Genomic DNA, 22433 nt, shown 5'->3' on the forward strand with positions numbered 1-22433 from the left:
GTGGAGAAAAGGGAACCCGCTAACACTGCTGGTAGAAATGTAAATTGGTACAACCACTATGCGAAACAGTACAGGAGTTCCTCAGGAAACTAACTATAGAACTGAGGGAGTTCCCTAGCCTGGGAACTTCCACATGCCACAGTGTGGCCCTAAAAAGTAGAACAACAACAACAAAAAATCCTTCTCCTTCTCTTGGGCATATATCGAGACAAAACTATAATTCAAAAAAGATTATATGTTACGCACCCCTATATTCACTGCAGCACTATTCACAACAGCCAAGACATGGAAACAACCTAAATGCCCATTCAAAGGTGAATGGATTAAGAAAATGTGGTACATATATACAATGAAATACTACTTAGCTGTAAAAAGAATGAAATAATGCCATTCACAGAAACATGGATGCAACTAGAGATTCTCACACTAAGTGAAGTAAGTGAGAAAGAGAAAGACAAATACCATATGATATCACTTATATGTGGAATCTGAAATACGGCACAAATGAACCTATCTACAGAACAGAAAGATCACAGGCACAGAGAACAGACTTGTGGTTGCCAAGGGGAAAGGAGAAAAGAGTGGGATGGACTGGGAGTTTGGGGTTAGTAAATAGAAACTACTACATTTAAGATAGATAAACAATAAGGTCCCACAGTATATCATAGGGAACTATATCCAATATCCTGGGACAGACCATAATGGAAAAGAATACAAAAAAAAAAAAAAAAAGAATACATATATATATGACTGAGGTCACTTTGCTGTACAGTAGAAATTGGCATATTGTGAATCAACTACGCGTTAATAAAAAAAATGAACTGTACACACATACACACACAGAATTCTTGATCTGTACAGGGTCTTGATAAGATGTTGGGGTATAAACCTATTCTCCAGAATTCAGTCCTAGAGATGCCACAAGAGATTAGGAGGAGAACGAGAGATTTGACAAATAAACATAAAATTTAAAGAAGGTAGCTGAATCACAATATAAGGGATGAATGAAAAAGAGCTGGATATCAAATACAGAAAACACATTAGAAGCTTTTTTTTTTTTTTTTTGGCCATACCCACAGCTCATGGCTGTTCCTGGGCTAGGGGTCGAATTGGAGCTGCAGCTGCAGGCCTATTCCACAGCCATGGCAACACTGTATCACAGCTGCATCTGCAACCTATGCCAGCAGCTTGTGGCAACACTGGATTCTTAACCCAATGAGTGAGGCCAGGGATTAAACCCATATCCTCAGGGAGGCTCTGTTGGCTTCTTAACCCACTGATCCACTGTAGGAACTCCAAGAAGCATTTTTTTTTAAGTATAGTCTTTCTCCCTCTCAACAAGGCCTAAGTTTTAACCTCTTCACTCAATTATACATATATCAATAGCTAAATTAGCTAACACCCTCAGGAAAAAGCTGAACCCACAGGAAAATAAATTTAACAAGATATCTCAGTAACCCAAGCTCAGAAGCTAAAGGAAAATATTCCAAACCAAAAGAAGAATGAACAGATGGAGAAAAAAACCCATACTTTCTTGCTGTTTCCTTTAGCTCAGATGGAATACTTAAAAGGAGCCAGCCTGGTTGATCTTAAGAGGCATTTTGCCTAACAAGACAACCTCTAGGGCAAAAACTCAAAAACACTGGGAACTTGAAAATCAGGGGCTGAGTCACAAAGAAAATAGCCAGAGGAGGGTGTGTCCACTCTGGGGAACTGTTCTCAGAAATACCAAGAGTGTTCTCAACAAAATTTTAGCCAACTGAATCCAACAACATATAAAAAAGATTATATACCATGACCAGGTGGGAGTCATCCCAGGTTCACAAGGATGGTTCAACATACGCAAATCAATCAACATCATACAACATATTAACAAATGAAAACTCAAAAACCACAGGATCATCTCGATAGATGCAGCAAAATAATCTGACAAAGCCCAACATCCACTCATGATCAAAACTCTCACCAAAGTGGGTACAGAGGAACATACCTTAACATAATAAAAGCCATTTACGACAAACCCACAGCAAATATAATACTCAATGGAGAAAAGCTGAAAGCCTTCAGACTAATATCTGGAACAAGACAAGGATGCCCACGCTCACCTCTGTTATTCAACATTGTATTGGAGGTCCTCGCCACAGCAATCAGACAAACAAAAGAAATAAAAGGTTTCCAAATCGGAGAAGAGGTAAAACTGTCACTGTATATAGATGATATGATACCATATAAAGAAAGCCCTAAGGACTCAACCCTGAAACTACCCGAACTGATCAACAATTTCAGCAAAGTAGCAGGATATAAGACTGAGACATCAGTCGCTGCAGAAAAAGCCTTTGACAAAATTCAACACCCATTTCTGATAAAAAAAAAAAAAAAAAACCCTTCAGAAAGTGGGCACAGAGGGAACCTACCTCAACATGATAAAGGCTTTATATGACAAACCCACAGCGAACATCATTCTCAATGGCGAAAAGCTGAAAGAATTCCCGCTGAGATCAGGAACAAGACAAGGATGTCCGCTCTCACCACTACTCTTCAACATAGTTTTGGAAGTCCTAGCCACAGAGATCAGAGAAGTAAAAGAGATAAAAGGAATCCAAATTGGAAAGGAAGAAGTAAAACTATCCCTACTTGCAGATGACATGATACTATACCCCGAGAATCCTAAAGACTCTACCAGAAAACTGTTAGAGCTCATCCACAAATCTGGCAAAGTCGCAGGATACAAAATTAATACACAGAAATCAACGGCATTTCTATATACTAACAATGAAAGAGCAGAAAATGAAATTAGGGAAGCAATCCCGTTTACCATCGCATCCAAAAGAATAAAATACCTAGGAGTAAACCTACCTAAAGAGACAAAAGATCTGTACTCTGAAAACTACAAGCCACTGATGAAAGAAATCAAAGATGACACAAATAGTTGGAAAGACATACCATGCTCTTGGATTGGAAGGGTCAGTATTATCAAAATGTCTATACTACCCACGGCAATCTACAGATTCAGTGCAATCTCTATCAAATTACCAAGGACATTTTTGACAGATCTCAAACAAAATATTTTAAAGTTTGTTTGGAAGCACAAAAGTTTGTTTGAATAGCCAAAGGCATCCTGAAAAGGAAAAATGGAGCTGGAGGAATCAGGCTCCCGGACTTCAGACTATACCACAAAGCAACAGTCATCAAAACCGCACGGTACTGGCACAAAGACAGAAATATAGCTCAGTGGAACAGGATAGAAAGCCCAGAATTCAACCCACACACCTACAGCCAACTCATCTATGACAAAGGAGGCATGAATATACAATGCAGAAAAGACAAGCCCGTTCAATAAGTGGTGCTGGGAAAACCGGACGGCCACATGGAAAAGAATGAAATTAGGACACTCCCTAACACCATACACAAAAATAAACTCAAAATGGATTAAAGACCTAAATATAAGACCCAGACACTATAAAACTCTTAGAGGAAAACATAGGCCAAACACTCTCTGACATAAACGACAGCAACATCTTCTCAGATCCACCTCTTAGAGTAATACGTAAAAACAAAAATATGCAAATGGGACCTAATCAAACTGAAAAGTTTCTGCACAGCAAAGGAAACCCTAAACAAAACGAAAAGACAATCCACAGAATGGGAGAAAATCTTTGCAAATGGATCGACTGACAAGGGATTCAGCTCCAAAATTTAGAAACACCTCCTGCAGCTCAATAGCAAAAAACAAACAACCCCATCAAAAAATGGGCAGAAGATCTAAACAGGCAGTTCTCCAAAGAAGATGTACGGATGGCCAAAAAAACACATGAAAAGATATTCAGCATCACTCATTATTAGAGAAATGCAAATCAAAACCAGGATGAGGTACCACCTTACACCGGCCAGAATGGCCATCATCAGAAAGTCTACAAACAGTTAAGTTCTGGAGAGGGTGTCGAGAAAAGGAAACCCTGCTACACTGTTGGTGGGATTGTAAATTGGTGCAACCACTCTGGAAAGCAGTATGGAGATTGCTCAGAAAACTAAAAATAGAATTCCTATTTGATCCAGCAATCCCACTCTGGGGCATCTATGCAGAGAAAACCATGAGTTGAAAAGATACATGTACTCCAATGTTCATTGCAGCACTCTTTTCAATAGCCAAGACATGGAAACAACCTAAATGTCCATCGACAGAGGAGTGGATCAAGAAGATTTGGTACATATACACAATGGAACATTACTGAGCCCAGAAAGGAAAGAAATAATGGCCTTTGCAGGAACATTGATGGACCTAGAAATTATCATGCTAAGTGATGTCAGTCAGATGGTGAGACACCAACATTAAATAATATCACATGTGGAATCTAAAAAAGAGGACACAATGAATTTCTTTGCAGAATACTGACTCATAGACACTGATAAACTTATGGCTTCCAAATGAGACAGGTTAGGGGGTAGGGGGATACACTGGGGGTTTGGGATGGAAATGCTATAAAATTTGGTTGTGATGATTATTGTACAACTATAAATGTAATAAAATTCATTGAGTAATTAAAAAAAAAAGAAAAAAGAATAAAAAAAAGAAAACTTGTCTTCTATCACCTTACTGTAAGTGTAGGGATCAAAAAGATTGATTCTTGAATACTACTTTCACCTATTAATGTAAGCAAATCATAGTTTCCCCACCCCTCTTTCAGGGGTGGATCTGACATGCTTCTGGCCAATGAGATGTGATGGAAAGTTCTTCAAAAGGTTTCCTTGCTCGTAAAAATGAGACACAGTAAGTAGTGGTCTTTTATCCCTTTACATTTCCTTGTCTGGATGAGACCCATGAAAGTGTTACACCCATGTTGCTGCCAACCTAAGGATAATGCCAACACCAACAATGGCAGACAGAAGGGACAGAAAGAACTGGGTCATTTATCACACTGTTGGGCAAATGATATTATCTTCTTCATATCCATTCAAACTCTCAACATTATTCTTATTCTGTAATATAATAAACTTCATTATTTTTTGATAGCCCTCCCCAAAAAAAGAAGCAAGGGAAGAAGTATCTTAACGTTTACTCCTGTCTAAATGAGGAAGTATTGAAACTAAGTAAATAGAAATAATAAAAAAAAAAAAAAAGGTAAAGAAGTAATCTTTAACCAAAGATTTTAAACCCTTGACAATTCAATGAAAAAGATGGGTGGGTGGAATGCTGGTGCTTTTTGTTCAAGGGAAAGACACTGATAAGCTTGCAAAATTTACAAAGAAACTGAAACTAAGGGACCTAATATTTTATTTTTTGTCTTTTTAGGGTGGCGCCTGTGGCATATGGAGGTTCCCAGGCGAGGGGTCAAATCGGAGCTGTAGCTGCCAGCCTACACCACAGCCACAGAGCAACACCAGATCCAAGTCACATCTGCAACCTACACCACAGGTCACAGCCATGTCAGATCCTCAACCCACAGAACAAGGTCAGGGATTGAACCTGTGTCCTCACAGATGCTAGTCAGATTCGTTTCTGCTGAGCCATGATAGGAACTCCATAAGAGACCTAATATTGTAAAATAGAACTGAACAAGAAAAGTTTTTTCATAAATGACAAGGAAGAATGTGATGTAAGGATACAGTGAATAATAGCAGATAATGTAAAAGCATGAACAGGGAGGTACTGATCTATATACTCTGAATGATAACAAACAACACTCTATAAGGAAAGATAAGAATAGTAAAGGCTTTAATACATCCCTCTTAAAAAGTAGACAAAAGTGTTAATTACTTTACAATATATATGTATATTAAATCATCACATTCTATACCTTTAAAAGGTAAAATATAAACATGCAAATCTCTATACTATATTTTCACTACAATAAAAAAAGTAGACAAAAATAAGCAAAGGTGTAGATAACGAATGACACAGTAAATAAATTCAAAGTAATGACTATAAATATATAACTATATACACAATATACACAGATATATATTATTTTTAAACATACTTAGAAAATTCAGAAAACTGACCAAAACACTGAGAACACATTCTCAAATAATACCATAAAACAGAGTGAACAAAACCTATCTGATCAAGGGAGAACGAAAACTATAATTGAATAATCCATAATAAAGATGAAAATCATAAAGGTCATCAAAATTTTTATCACTGAATGTCCATGAAAATATTCTATGTTCATATGCTTAGAAGCTATTTAAGTAGTACATAAAAGTATATTTATTATTTTAAATATGATTATTCAAAAATAAGAAAAAACTAAATGAAGATTTTTCATTTTTTAAAGCCGTACCTATGGCACATGGAAGTTCCTAGGCCGGGGACAGAATCCAAGCCACAGCTGTGACACAGGTTGTTTAACCCACTGTGCTGGGCTGGGGATCAAAACTGTCCTTCCACAGTGACTCAAGCTGTTACAGTCAGATTCCTAAACCACTGTGCCACAGAAGGAACTCCATGAAGCTAGTTCGTTAAAAAGAACAGTAGGGAATTCCCGTTGTGGCTCAGTGGGTTAAGAACCCAACTAGTATCCATGAGGGTTCAGACATGATCCATAGGTCATGAGGGTTCAGACTAGTATCCATAGGTCACAGACATGGCTTGGATCCCAAGTTACTCTGGCAGTGTTGTGGGCCAGCAGCTGCAACTCAGATTTGACCTCTGGCCTAGAAAATTTCACATGCCATAGGTGTGGCCCTAAAAAGACGGGGGAAAAAAAAAGAAGAGTAGGATGGAAAACTTTTGGCATGATTGATTAAGACAAAGAGGATACAAATAAAATGAATGATGACAGAAGAACTAACAGAAGAAATAGTGCAGTTTTATGAATAAAAATATCATGAACTATAAAATACTAAAGTTGAAAACTGTGATGAAAATTGATATCTTTTAGAAAGCTTACAAAAAGCCAAAATTAATACAGAGGAAATAAAAGTTAATTGAGCTACATAACCACTGAAGAAGTAGAAATGGTAGTCAAAGACCTTCTCAAAAAAACCTCAAAAGTGACATGGCTTTAACAGAAGAATTCTTTTTTTTTTTTTTGTTGTTGTTGTTGTTGTTGTTGTTGCTATTTCTTGGGCCGCTCCCGCGGCATATGGAGGTTCCCAGGCTAGGGGTTGAATCGGAGCTGTAGCCACCGGCCTACGCCAGAGCCACAGCAACGCGGGATCCAAGCCGCGTCTGCAACCTACACCACAGCTCACGGCAACGCCGGATCGTTAACCCACTGAGCAAGGGCAGGGACCGAACCCGCAACCTCATGGTTCCTAGTCGGATTCGTTAACCACTGCGCCACGATGGGAACTCCGAGAAGAATTCTATCAAAATTTCAGGAGGAATTAATCTCTGTTATAGAAAATTTATTTCAGAAGAGAATAAGGGTGAGAAACTATTGAAGATATTTTACAGAATGTGTGTCTGTGTGTGTGTATACATACATATCCAGTTTCAAAGTTGGACAAAGATCAGGAAAAATGTCAAATTTATACACAACAAAAGTGTGAAAATCCTAAATAAGATATTAAATATAACACTACACTTAAGCAAAACACAATGAAAATAAATATTTTCAAACGGGATTTATTCTAGAAATGCAAGGCTGTTCTATTTCTGTGAAAAATGTCATGGGTAATTTGATAGGGATTGCAGTGAATCTGTAGATTGCTTTGGGCAGTATGGCCATTTTCACAATATTGATTTTTCCAATCCAGGAACATGGAATATCTTTCCATTTCTTTACATCTTCTTTGATTTCTTTGATTAAAGTTTTATAGTTCCCGGCATATAAGTCCTTTACCTCTTTGGTCAGGTGTATTCTGAGGTATTTGATTTTGTGAGGTGCAATTTTAAAAGGTATTGTATTTTTGCATTCGTTTTCTAATATTTCTTTGCTGGTATACAGAAATGCGATTGACTTCTGAATGTTAGTCTTATATCCTGCTACTCTGCTGAATTTATTAATGAGTTCAAGTAGTTTTTGGGTTGAGTCCTTAGGGTTTTAGATAGTATAGATGTATAGATAGTATCATGTCATCTGCATACAGTGACAGTTTTATCTCTTCTCTTCCTATTTGGATGCCTTTTATTTCTTTTGTTTGTCTAATTGCTGCGGCCAGGACTTCCAAAACTATGCTGTATAGCAGTGGTGAGAGTGGGCATCCCTGTCTTGTTCCAGATTTGACTGAGAAGGCTTTCAGTTTTTCTCCATTGAGTATTATATTTGCTGTGGGTTTGTCATAAATGGCTTTGATTATATTCAGGAATGTTCCCTCTATACCCACTTTGGCGAGGGTCTTGATCATGAATGGATGTTGGACTTTGTCAAATGCTTTTTCTGCGTCTATTGAGATGATCATCTGATTTTTGACTTTTCTTTTGTTAATGTGGTGTATGATGTTGATTGATTTGCGTATGTTGAACCATCCTTGTGAACCTGGGACGAACCCTACCTGGTCATGGTGTGTGATCTTTCTGATAAGTTGTTGGATTCGGTTGGCTAAGATTTTGTTGAGATTTTTTGCATCTATATTCATCAATGATATTGGCCGATAGTTTTCTTTTTTGGTGTTATCTCTGTCTGATTTTGGAATTAGGGTGATGGTGGCATCACAGAATGTCTTTGGGAGTATTCCTTCTTCTTCAAACTTTTGAAAGAGTTTAAGGAGGATGGGCACCAGTTCCTCTTTTTATATTTGATAGAATTTGCCTGTGAAGCCATCTGGTCCTGGACTTTTATTTGTAGGAAGTGTTTTTATGATATCTTCAATTTCATTTATAGTAATCGGTCTGTTCAGTTGGTCTGTTTCTTCTTGATTCAGTTTTGGCAGGCTGTAAGATTCTAGAAAGTTGTCCATTTCTTCCAGATTGTAAAATTTGTTGGCATATAGTTGTTCATAGTATTCTCTTATGGTTTTTTGTATTTCTGCAGTATCCGCTGCAATTTCTCCTTTTTCATTTATAATTTTGTTTATTTGAGTTCGTTCTCTCCTCTTTTTAGTGAGTCTGGCCAGGGGTTTGTCAATTGTGTTTACCTTTTCAAAGAACCAGCTCTTAGTTTTATTAATTTTCTCTATTGTTTTTTGAATCTATTTTATTGATTTCTTCTTTGAAACAATCCAAAAATTTATATGGAACAACAAAAGACCCATAATTGCCAAAACAATCCTGAGAAACAAAAACCAAGCAGGAGGCATAACTCTCCCTGACTCCAAGCAATATTACAAAGCCACAGTCATAAAAACAGTGTGGTAGTGGTATCAAAACAGACAGACAGATCAATGGAACAGAATAGAGAACCCGGAAATAAACCCTGATACCTATGGTTGATTAATCTTTGACAAGGGAGGCAAGAACATAAAATGGGAAAAAGAAAGTCTATTCAGCAAGCATTGCTGGGAAACCTGGACAGCTGCATGCAAAGCAGTGAAACTAGAACACACCCTCACACCATGCACAAAAATAAACTCAAAATGGCTGAAAGACTTAAATATAAGACAGGACACCATCAAACTCCTAGAAGAAAACATAGGCAAAACACTCTCTGACATCAACATCATGAACATTTTCTCAGGTCAGTCTCCCAAAGCAATAGAAATTAGAGCAAAAATAAACCCATGGGACCTCATCAAACTGAAAAGCTTTTGCACAGCAAAGGAAACCAAAAAGAAAACAAAAAGACAACTTACAGAATGGGAGAAAATAGTTTCAAATGATGCAACGGACAAGGGCTTAATCTCTAGAATATATAAGCAACTTATACAACCCAACAGCAAAAAAGCCAATCAACCAATGGAAAAATGGGCAAAAGACCTGAATAGACATTTCTCCAAAGAAGATACACAGATGGCCAACAAACACATGAAAAAATGCTCAACATCGCTGATTATAAGAGAAATGCAAATCAAAACTACCATGAGATATCACCTCACACCAGTCAGAATGGCCATCATTAATAAATCCACAAATAACAAGTGCTGGAGGGGGTGTGGAGAAAATGGAACCCTCCTGCACTGCTGGTGGGAATGTAAACTGGTACAGCCACTATGGAGAACAGTTTGGAGATACCTTAGAAATCTATACATAGAACTTCCATATGACCCCGCAATCCCACTCTTGGGCATCTATCCAGACAAAACTCTACTTAAAAGAGACACATGCACCCGCATGTTCATTGCAGCACTATTCACAATAGCCAAGACATGGAAACAACCCAAATGTCCATCAACAGATGATTGGATTCGGAAGACGTGGTATATATACACAATGGAATACTACTCAGCCATAAAAAAGAATGACATAATGCCATTTGCAGCAACAAGGATGGAACTAGAGAATCTCATACTGAGTGAAATGAGCCAGAAAGACAAAGACAAATACCATATGATATCACTTATAACTGGAATCTAATATCCAGCACAAATGAACATCTCCTTAGAAAAGAAAATCATGGACTTGGAAAATAGACTTGTGGCTGCCTGATGGGAGAGGGAGGGGGTGGGAGGGATCGGGAGCTTGGGCTTATCAGACACAACTTAGAATAGATTTACAAGGAGATCCTGCTGAGTAGCATTGAGAACTATGTCTAGATACTCATGCTGCAGCAGAACAAAGGGTGGGGGAAAAAAGGTATACATGTAAGGATAACTTGATCCCCTTGCTGTACAGTGGGAAAATAAAATAAAGTTAAAAAAAAAAAGAAAAAAAAGAAATGCAAGGGTGGTTTACCACTAGACAAATTTACCAATTTCATTCAGGCTAATCACTATATGAAGGAAAATCCCAGAAATTTGAGAATACAAAGGAACTTTTATATATCAAAAACCTATCTCAGAAATTCAGAAACAAAGAATTTTAGATGACGTACTAGAACAAGAACAAAAAAATTCATTATCAGTGATACTTTTATAGTGCTCAAAGTCCTGGCTAACGTGACCAGACAAGAGAATGAAACAAAAAGTTTTAAGGTTAGAAAAGAAGAAGACAGAACTGAAATTATTTGCAGATCATATAATAATCTATATAGTAAATCCAATACAACCAATCAAAATGCATAAAAGTTCTAACAGGTGCACATATAAGACCAACATAAAAACTAAGGTTTCTCTGCCTCACCAATAATCAAGTAAAAAGTATTAACACTAAATACTAATCATATAACAACAAAGTCATAAAGTATTTCAGAATTAACGTAATAAATAATGTACAATAATTCTATGAGCAATTTAAACCTTATATAAAAGACCTAATGAGATCTGGGTAAAGATGTGTATCATTTTCATGTATAAATGATATATAATTGTAACAAATTGTATTCTCTCCTAAATTTAACATAAAATTAAATGTAGTTCCAATATTTAGAATCTCAGCTAGAGTTTCTAAGGAATTAGACAAAAGTACTTTAAAAATTCATAACGAAAAAAATAAATCCACAAGTAGTTAAGTGGATTTTTAAAAGAAAGGCAGAGAAGGAGGAATCATAAACCAGTAAGAGGCCGTATTTGTAACATACAACATATACAGTATTATAAGCCACAATAATAAAGAACATGGCACTAGAGCAGAAAAAGGTAAAAAGAGATCAAAACAACTCAGGCATACATGATGTTTGGTGTATGACAGATGTAGCATCACAAACTGGGGAGAGGAAGATCTCTAATGACTTTGCTAGGAATTTGCTTTGTGTGAATTTTCGCACATAGATTCTTCCTTAGCTTTCAGTCAAAGCTTTACAGGTGAAACTAACTATTCCTATTTTAAAAGCTCTATCATATCAATGACACAATTTATATGCCTTATTTCCTTTCTCTGACTTCTATACTATTCCAAAGAAGTCTATTTGTAAAATCTATCACTTGAACTCTTTTCTCTCCCTATGTCTCTTTAAACAGAAAAGTATGCTGCGTCACTGATACTTCCCCTTGGACTGCATAAAGTAACTTTTACGTAAAGGAAATAGATAATATTCAAAATAAAAAAACAAACAAAATTTGTTTCAAACCTAACCTTAAAATGTAAAAAAATTAAAATGTTAAAAAAAACCCTCTTAATGTGATAAAAAAAAATATATATATATAGGGGTTATAGATGTGAAGTATATCAAAATTCTGGGAAAATATTAAAATGTTAACAGCTTAATTAAAATACTAATAAATATTATACTTACTGAAGTATCAGAGTAACCAATCGAATAGCTTCCACAGCAACGTCATATTCCTTATCAAGTGTCATTGATACAATGCGATCCTAAAAAAAGTTATAAATCAAACCAACCATAAACAGAAACTAAGTCAAGACAGATCTTAAGTAATGTCTTTGGAGGAGTACATGGAAGACCAATGACAGATCAAATACAAAGTTTTAGTCTTGAAACCACATAATCATAGTCCTATACACACAAAGAAGGCATTATAAATGTTTATAACATGGAATCTTTTTCATCAACTGGCATTCTCTAACACAGAGACAAACTTTACCTTGCATAGCTAATATGATTATAAAAAGCTGTTCATGAAGAAAATCTTATTTTAAGCAGGTGGGCCTTCCATGAAAGGCAATAAATAAGATCTCATGTTGGTATCTATTGTAAAACAGAGATTCCTTCATTTATTTAATACAGGTTCATTTAAAGAACATGCAGTAAAGAATATGAACTAAACACCTGTTATGGTAATCTATTTTTTATACCATTTATAATGAGTATTTTAAAAGTGAAAATAAGGATAAGCTAAGCATTTCTTACCTTGAATCGGTTAGTGAATAGCTCCAATTTGGGAAATAATTCTCTATTGGTATACAGACTTTGTAGAGCTTTCAAACACTTCAGCCTGACTTCTCCTTGCTTCAGAAATACAAGTAAAAACCCAACAGAAGCAGTCAATTCCACATAACAAATATTGAAAAAGAATTTCATGTCTATATGAAGACTAAAGTAATTTTCAGCTTACCCATTCAATTTATTTCATATTGTAATTCAACAGAGTGAAAAAAGTAATTGTATCGCACTTACATTTAATTAAAAATGCACTAAAAGTAGTTATTTTTATTAGCTGTAAAAAAAAAAAAGCACTAAAAACTCCTTGGCTACTTGAGAGTAAGTCACACCTTTTTTCAAATGTGTATCAACTCTGATTCAACATGAATTATTTTCCACACTGTACTGTGGTGCTTTGAGAGAATTTTCAACCTATGATTTTAATTTAAGAAAGGCATGATAATTTGTCCTTCCTGTGAAAAATCCAATTTCATATTAAAAGGGTCATCATGGCGAATATATTAATAACTCTGATGCTCAGTTTTCTCATTTATAAAATAGTGATACTATGTAGTGCTTGTCGTGGCAAAGTGGAAACGAATCTGACTAGGAACCATGAGGTTGTGGGTTTGATCCCTGGCCTTGCCCAGTGGGTTAAGGATCCAGCATTGCTCTGAGTTATGGTGCAGGTCACAGACGTGGCTTGGATCTGGCATTGCTGTGGCTGTGATGTAGGCTGGCAGCCACAGCTCAGATTTGACCCCTAGCCTGGGAACCTCCATATGCCAAGGGTGCGGCCCAAAAAGACCAAAAAAAAAAAAATAAAATAAAAAAAAAAAAAATAGTGATACCAGAAGTTCTCACTGTGGCTCTGGTAATGAACCTGACTAGTATCCATGAGAATGCAGGTTTGATCCCTGGCCTCCCTTAGTGGGTTAAGAATTGAGTCTTGCCATGAGCTGTGTGGTATAGGTCACAGACTCGGTTTGGATCAGATCCTACATTGTTGTGGCAGTGATGAAGGTCAGCAGCTATAGCTCCAATTCAACCCCTAGCCGGGGAACTTCCATATGCTGCACATGCAGCCCTAAAAAAAAAAATAAAATAGTGATACTGACTTCATAAGGTTGTTGTAAGGTTTGAATGCAGGGGCATGCCAGTAAAAGTTTTAATAATCAGCTCTAGTGGCGCCCTCAACTGTTACATTTGAAGATTTCTGTGATGTTAATACTCCCTTTGTGGTCAATCTCAAGCTATCCAATGATACTGAACTAATATAAGCAAATGGATGTCCATAATCACTCTCTTGAAAGTTGATTCAAGGTATCTCTTGCACACCACTGAATGAGAGAATGCTTGCTGGTAAAGTCTCTAGCACATAAGAGGTCTGTGGTAGACGGTGCTGAAGCCCTGCCCGGATGCCCAAATCCTAATATACAAGGAAGGATAGCCAATTTTTCTGCTTCCTCCTGTACTGATAGCTAACAGTGTTTTAACTGTATCTTTCTCTGGAGAACTGACCATGGCTGAGACCACCACAGCACAAGGATGCCTATGTTCCACCCTGCCTCTCCCATCTATACGCTTTCCCTTCTCCAGGATGAGTCTGGAAGTCAGTGGGGGAATGAGTCAAAAAGCCCAACTACCTTGTCTCAGGGCAGGACAATCTTGCAGGTGCAATTTATCCTTCAAAGCTCCTTCTGAGATCATGCTCAGACAGGAACCTCAGCCACATTTCTGTTACTGTGTTTCTTGCCTTATTCTATATTCCTCACTTTCTTAAATGCTTCTCCTGAGAGTACAAATCTCAAAGTATCACTACCACAAAAATCTGTGACTAAGGCTTGGCTTCTAGGGAGAGTAACCTAAACAGTGGTACCAAGAGTGGTCCTAAGGAGCAGACTTTGATGATGGGATTCTAAGACTGGATCACTTGAAGGATGGACAACTATGAGAAAGGATCCAGTTATTGGTGGTGAGTAAAGTTAATGATAGTCTCTGATATAGGATAGCAACAATTTGCTAATTCACCTATTAGGTAAAAGGGGATGAGCACCTAATTTGTACAACAGCCAAGCACTTGAAGGGATCAGAACCATAAGGACTATGGAACTGGGTGGCTATCATTGAGATGCTAAAGTGAGAAAATGAGGAGGTCTCTGGTGGTTTAGCAGTTAAGAGTTGTCACTGATGTGGCTTGGGTTCGATCCCTGGCCCAGGAACTTTTGCGTGCCATGGGCATGGTAGAGAGAGAAAGGAGACAGAGAGATATGAACAATCATTAAGGAATTATTAGTTTTGGGTGTGGCAAATTTTAAAGGCAGCAGAATTTATCTCAGCCAAATCTATGCCATAATCATTGCCATAAAGGAAATAAGAGCAAGTCCAAAAAAATAACTGGGTGGATGTAGCTGAGAACCTTGAACTCCAAGTTTCGAATTCATGGGCCTACAAGGAAGTCTCACGGTCCCTTGTTAGAGGACAGCATGACTCCACCCACCCCTCCCTTTGACTATATGGAAACCTCAAGTGAAGCAAGTGACAATGCTAGCAGCCCCTTTCAAGCTCTTATCAATCTTCCTTGGGGCCACAAGCTAAGGCCAAATTTCAGGAGTTCCTGTCATGGCTCAGTGGGAACAAACCCAACCAGTATCCATGAGGATGCGGATTTGATCCCTGGCCTCACTCAGTGGGATAAGGATCCAGCGTTGCTGTGGGCTGTGGTATAGGTCACAGACACAGCTCAGACCCTGAGTTGCTGTGGCTATGGTGTAGGCCAGCAGCTACAGCTCTGATTTGACCCCTAGCCTAGGAGCTTCCATATGCTGCAGGTGCGGCCCCAGAAAGCCAAAAAGCTAAAAAGCCAAAAAAAAAAAAAAAAAAAAAAAAAAATCAATGTGGCCCAAATGGGAAAGTACTGAGTCTGTTAGAGGAGCAGAGGGATTATACAAGTGCTGCATGAGTGAGCCAATTTGAGCCACCAAAAACCAAGAGAGTGGTTGCTGAGGGTACTGGACTGGGGAATGGGACTATCAAACGGGATATGGGGAACTCTCCCTTGCTTCAGGATTTAGGGCCCCTGGAAATGGCCTAACACATTGGTATATGGCTCTTGGAAGAAGCAATGGTGCATATTAATGAAACAGATTTAAGAATCCTTGTGGAATACTGTCAAGAAAGGCATTTAAGGACTGTGAAGTAAGCATGCTAGAAAGGTCTTCCGTATAAAGTCAGAAAAACCACTAGTTGAGTATGTTTCTCAGGAGGGCCCAGAGAAAATATACACTGTTTAGCAAGGCAATAAGGAAAAGTCTGGTGATGGGGGGGAACAGGCCTCACTAAGAAACTCCATAATGGCTGTGTTCTGTAGGCTAGAGCTGGCAATAGGAGACACTCAAAAGAGAATCTGGTTTCCAGTAGCAGTGGAGATTATGAGATTACAGAATAGCAAAAACAAGGTACCATCACCTAACTCTTAGATGCAAGAGGGGCTTAACTCTGATGTGTAGCAATGTTACAAAGCAACCCGTGAGGATCTATGGAGATGTCTCACAAGACATGGTCTTCCTCAAGGCAAGCCAGATGGAAAGCCAACAAAAGTATTATGTAATATATATCTAAAAAATCACAAGATCGACAATAAAGGAGATTAAAGACACTGGACCAGAAGTAAAATAACCCCAGATCTAAGATAGCATATAAGTTTCCTTACTTCTAACTTCAGATTTGAAAATAAGGTCAAAAAAGATGAAATTATTTTATCCACATAGCAAATTACAGGTATAACAAAGATATGAATCGAATTTTATCTTCACCTTGTCCAGTGATTCCTCCCAATCAACTACCTCTCCTCCCAAACCTTGGTTCTTCACCTATAACATGGCCTGCTTACATGACAGGAACTTAATTAAATAACTCAACAATAACACCTAACAAAAACTTAGATGAAAACTCCACTTGTACTTTTGGTAATTTCTCTATTTTGGGGCTCTGCTATACTCTGAAGCTACTTCTATTAGAGTATCTAAATGTTTTGTTGTTTTCCCATTACATAAAATCTTATTCAGATCTGAATATTATTTAACACACTGGATAACCCAAAGTTGCTGCTGATTTATATTTTTTGAATAAATATATAAAAATATAAAAGCAAAAAAGAAAACCCAGAAAAGAGAAAAATAATTTGTTTGAGGGAGAGGGCTGGGCATGCTTGTCAGAGATTCTAACCTATCAACATTTTTGCAAAATTATTTTTGAAAAAAATGTTAATAGCTACAAAAAGTATTGTGCGGCATAATGGCACGTTTTCCATAATGAGGTGTATTTTTCTTTTTTTAGGGCTGCACCCATGTCATATAGAGATTCCCAGGCTAGGGGTCGAAGTGAAGCTGGACCCATCAGCCTACACCAGAGCCACAGCAACGCTAGATTCGAGCCTTGCCTTCTACCTATACCACAGCTCACGGCAACGCCAGATCTTTAACCCAACTGAGCGAGGCCAGGGACTGAACTTGCAACCTTGTGGATCCTAGTCGGGTTCGTTACTGCTAAGCCACGATGGAAATTCCCTGGGCTGTATTTTTAAGGGGCAGTAATTCATGTTTCTAGCAAAGAATGCTCCTATTAAAAAGATGTGTGCACTATGAACACCTCAATGGGAATAATGTAAAGAGTTAAAATGGGAGTTTCCGTCTTGGTGCAGTGGAAAAGAATCTGACTAGGAACCATGAGGTTTAGGGTTTGATCCCTGGCCTCACTCAGTGGGTTAAGGATCCAGTATTGCTGTGGCTGTGGCAGAGGCTGGTGGCTGCAGCTCTGATTAGACCCCTAACCTGGGAACCTCCATATGCCATGGGTGCAGACCTAAAAAGACAAAAAAAAAAAAAAAAAAAGAGTTAAAATGAACCAAATTCAGGTGGCCTGTCAAGGAGTAGATACATTCCTATGTGGTGGGGTGAAGGGAGTACAGAGAAGACAGTCTTTTGTTATTTTTTTGACAGTTTTATTGAGACATAATTTACACACAAAGAACTTGTCTGATGCATATCGACGTACATACATTGTACTGTTTAAGGTAATAAACATATCGCCCTCAAAAGTTTTCTTTTATCCCTTTCTCTTTTTCTTTTCATTTGGTAAGAATAGAAGGAGTAGTCCTGAGAAGGAATTGTTATGCATTTAGGAAAAGAAGTCTTGTTCATGTAGTCTTTATAGCCCCTTCTCAGCTGTCTAACAAGGGGCCTTAGGCCTGGATACTTCCTTACCAAGAGATACAGAGTTGCCAACAAAAACCAACATAGTATGATAGAATGAAAGAGCTAGCCAGCTGGTTCTGGGGATGGGGTGGTGGTGATGGATGGACTGAGGTGCTGGCCCTCCTTTGTACACATGGGGGTATATGGAAAATCTTGTCAACAGGGAAAAGTTGGTGAAACAGTTAAGAGTGAAAATGTGAAATAGGTCCTAAAAAATGTAGGGAAACTACACTCTGGCTCTTGGCTACCTTTGTGCTCCCATTTTGCTCCCAAACTCTCAAGGTATTTTAGGGATTGCAAATAATGTCTGCGGTAAGTAAAAGGATCCCACGCAGGAAACTTCACCTGATCCAAGTGATTTATACATCTCAAATAAAACCTGTTTTCACTCAATGCAAAACCACCTATGGCATTGATGAAAACAAAACTGTTTGAAATGAAGTCCTTTAAAAGTGAAATAAGGAAACTGAAGGATAGGTAAGAACAGCAGCTGGGGGAGTCTCAAGTAATCTGGTTTTGCATTTGTTGATGAAGGGGCACTGCAGACTTAATTGCCTAGGGCTGAATAACACTTAGGAATGGGGCCAGGGTCTCTGGGTCCCCACTGGAGACCAGAAGCCCTAAGTCCCTGTCAGGATAGAAGGGGAAAGGAAATCAAGGAGTCAAACTTTTAGGTACTGCTGCCCAAATGACAATAACCCCAGGTCCCTATAGTGGTAGAATTAAAATACTAACTTTGGGGAGTTCTGTTGTGGCTCAGTGGAAATGAATCTGACTAGTATCCATGAGGAAGCAGGTTCAATCCTGACCTTGCTCAGTGGGTCGGGGATCGTGCGTTGCTGTGAGCTGTGGTGTAGGTCACAGATGTGTCTTGGATCCTGCATTGCTACGGCTGTGTTGTAGGTCAGCAGCTGTAGCTCCAATTTCAACCCCTAGCCTGGGAACTTCCATTTGTCACAGGTGCACCCCTAAAAAGAAAAAAGAAAAAAAATACTAACTTTGGGATGAATATAGCTACCCATGGAAGACAAGTCCACATGTATTTGTGGATGAGGACTTTTGCATCATTTCAGGTGCTGATGATCCTGGTTCCTACCACTGAGTACATAACAAGCATTAACATTTTGGTTGTGTGCAGTATTAAACATCATCACTGCCTCAGGGGGTATATACCACAACAAGGACAAATTCCAGCACTACAGGCCAGGTGCATGCCTGGCCAATTCCAGAGCCATGTAAACCACGGGGCATTGTTCAACAAAAATACTGACTCTACGGTGGAAAAAGGGACATCACTCTGTTAATTCTAGACAAACAAGCAGATGCTGATATCAGGGTGCTGATAACCATCCTGTCACAATTTAACAGTCTATCATGGTCAGTCAGGAAGGCCTCGGGTTTGGAGGTGGATAGATTACCACAGGGCTTTTGTCCTAGCAGTTCCCAATATTATCACCACCATTGAGACAGTGGCAACCCATGTGAGAAAGGAGCACATTCTTGACTAATATGGCCAATGCCTTTTTTTTGGGGGGGGGCCACACTTGTGGCATATGGAGGTTCCTGGGCTAGGGGTTGAAATTGGAGCTACAGCTGCTGGCCTAAACCACAGCAACAACAGATCCGAGCTGCATCTGTGACCTACACCACAGGTCACATTCTTAACCCACTGAGTGGGGCCAGGGATTGAACCCACATTCTCATGGATACTAGCTGGGTTCATTATCACTGAGCCACAAAAGGAACTCCCTGGCTAATGCCTTTTATTTGATCCTTTTACAGGATAAAGACCACAACAATTTTTTTTTTTTTTTGGCAACATCTGCAGTATATGGAAGTTCCCAGGCCAGGACTAGAACCTGAGGCACCGCAGAGACAACACTGAATCCTTAACATGATGTGTGCCACAGCAGGAACTCATCAACTAATTTTTGTTCACATTGAACAGTCTACAACATACTTCTACTGTACTCCTCCAGGGATACCTAAATTCTTCTGCAAATGCTACCAGAGGGAAGGGCTTGATTTTCAACAAGCCCAAGTACCAACAGAAATTTTAGTTATCCTTTAAATTAATGACATGGCTACAGTGCTGTATTTAGTAATTGACAGAATGATTAGCACCAATTTGGTTAAAATCCAGATAAAGTCAGTTTAGCATACCAGGGTCCACATCGAGAAGAATGAAAGAAATATCTCAGTGATGGCACAGAAAAAAAAGTGTAAGCCCTTAGTAGCACTAATAAAATGGAGGCCCAAAAGGTAGTGGGGCTCTTTGTGTAATGGAAACAGCAGGTATTCTACCTGAGTGCTCTCTGGTCCCCTTTAATCTAGCTGACCTGTAAAACAACCAATTTTTTTTTTTTTTTTTTTTTTGCTTTTTAGGGCCGTACCCACAGCATATGGAGGTTCCCAGGTTAGGGGCTGAACTGGAGCTGTAGCTGCCAGCCTACGCCACAGTCAGAGCAACACCAGATCTGAGCCACGTCTGTGACCTACACCATAGCTCATGGCAATGCCGGACCTTAACCCACTGAGTGAGGCCAGGGATTGAACCCACAACATCATGGTTCCCAGTCAGATTAATTTCCGCTGAGCAACGACGGGAACTCCTAAAACAACTAACAACCAATTTTAAATGAAGCCCTTTTACAGCTGCAGACCCTGGAAGCTGTTTCAGCAAGGAGTGGTCCAGGCACAGCCTTTGGAACCTCTGAAATTGCTAGCCATCCTAATGGGAAGGTGGGTTTCTGCAACTCTCACATACAATGATTGCAGTCTGAGGCAGAAGGACACTGCCACTGAAGTGCACTGACCTCTTGTATTCTGGATACGCAAACTTCTAGAATCTGCTAACCTTCACATCCCTTTTGAATGACATCTCCTTCCTTAATATTGGGCAGTGAGGGAGATAAAGCATCTTATGGCCAGAGTGCCACATTTAGTGACAATTCATCTTGAACTACTCATTTTCACTTGGGTAATTCATATTAATAAAGTTGGAAAGGCTCAATAGAGCTCAATCATAAAATGGAAATGATACATCCAAGATTGTGTCTGGCTAGAACCCTAAGGGAAAAGTAGGCTCTATAAGCAAATAGCCAGCTTACCATAAAGCCCCAAAGCGTCAGAGTGGACGCTTTGGCCCATCCTGGGGCTACCATTCAAACATAAACCTGCTGACATGGTTTACTAACAGCTCTGTGAAACTAAAGGTAGATTAGGTCTGCTGGGCTGCAGCAACCAACTGGCCAAGCTCTACATTATGGTGACTGACTTCAGTGCGGGCCATCCCTACCACCATTCCTTGATATATTTTTCACTAACTCATGAACTGTTGCCAATGACCTAGCCATCTGGTCAGGCAAATGGCAACTAAAAGACTGGACTACTAATGGGTCTCCCCATATGAGGAAAAGAACTGTGGCAGCAGCTTGCTCCCTGGGAAGAAAAAAACATGTCACTTATGTTGATACTCATAGCAAAGGATCATTATTTTTACCTTAAAATTTTTATTGAATTATAATTGATTTATAATATTACTTTTAGGTGTACAACATACTGATTCAGTATTTTTATGGATTTATCCTCCACTGAAAGCTACATAGTAGTTGTACCTCTTAATCACCCTACCTGTGTCCTGGCCCTCCTTACTTCTCTCTCTCCACAGATAATCACTAGTTTGTTCTCTATCTCTGTATCTGTAAGTCTATTTGTTACATTCATTCATTTCAATTTTTAGATATAATTTGTAGGTATTAACATGCAGTGTTTATGTTTCTCTAACTTATTTCACTAAACATAATACCATCTAGGTTCACCCATGTTTTTGCAAAGAGCAAAATTTCATTCTTTTATTTATTTATTTTTTTGGCTGGGCTCACAGAATGCAAAAGTTCCTAGGACAGGTATTGAGCCCAAGCCACAATGACCAAGCTAAATTCTTAACTGTTAGACCAGCAGGGGACTCCAAAATTCCATTCTTTTTTATAGCTGCATAATATTCCATTGTATAGATACACCATTTCTTCTTTATCAATTCATCTGTTAATGAACATTTAGGTTGCTTCCATGTCTTGGCTAATGCAAATAGTGTTGCTATGAACACTAGAGTGCATGTATCTTTTCAGATTTGTGTTTTCATTTTCTTTGGACATAAACCTAGGAGTAAAATTGCTGCATCATATACTATTTCTATTTTTAGTTGAGAAACCTTCATATTGTATTCTATAACGGCTGCACCAATTTTCATTCCCACCAAAAGTATATGAGGGTTCCCATTTCTTCACATCCTTGCCAACATTGTTACTTGTGGTATTTTTGATGACAGCAATTCTGACAGCAGTAAGGTGATATTATGCTGTGGTTTTGATTTGCATTTTATGGTGATCAGCAACGATGAGCATATTTTTGCCATCTGCATGCCTTCTTTGGAAAA

The 22433-nt window shown here is 38.5% G+C and overlaps 2 protein-coding genes across 8 annotated transcripts in view; one reads left to right on the top strand and one right to left on the bottom strand.

The window, feature by feature from the left end:
• Window positions 1-22433, top strand: part of IL20RB (interleukin 20 receptor subunit beta) — a 991209-nt gene that overhangs the window by 439101 nt on the left and 529675 nt on the right. The window lies entirely within an intron of this gene.
• The window catches only part of STAG1 (STAG1 cohesin complex component), a 420442-nt gene that overhangs the window by 102455 nt on the left and 295554 nt on the right, over window positions 1-22433 (bottom strand). For all 7 annotated transcript variants that reach the window (XM_084989804.1, XM_084989803.1, XM_084989805.1 and 4 more), the window contains 2 exons: window positions 12729-12827; window positions 12153-12232 (listed from right to left, as the gene is read on the bottom strand). In XM_084989804.1, coding sequence (XP_084845930.1) covers window positions 12153-12232; window positions 12729-12827 — 179 coding nt within the window. The remainder of the gene's footprint in view (window positions 1-12152; window positions 12233-12728; window positions 12828-22433) is intronic.

Source organism: Sus scrofa, chromosome 13, assembly GCF_054392235.1.
Source record: "Sus scrofa isolate SSC_HxYL_T2T_F1_AM1 chromosome 13, Sscrofa_HxYL_maternal_Yorkshire_Landrace_v2.0, whole genome shotgun sequence".
In the NCBI taxonomy this organism is placed as follows: Eukaryota; Metazoa; Chordata; class Mammalia; order Artiodactyla; family Suidae; genus Sus; species Sus scrofa.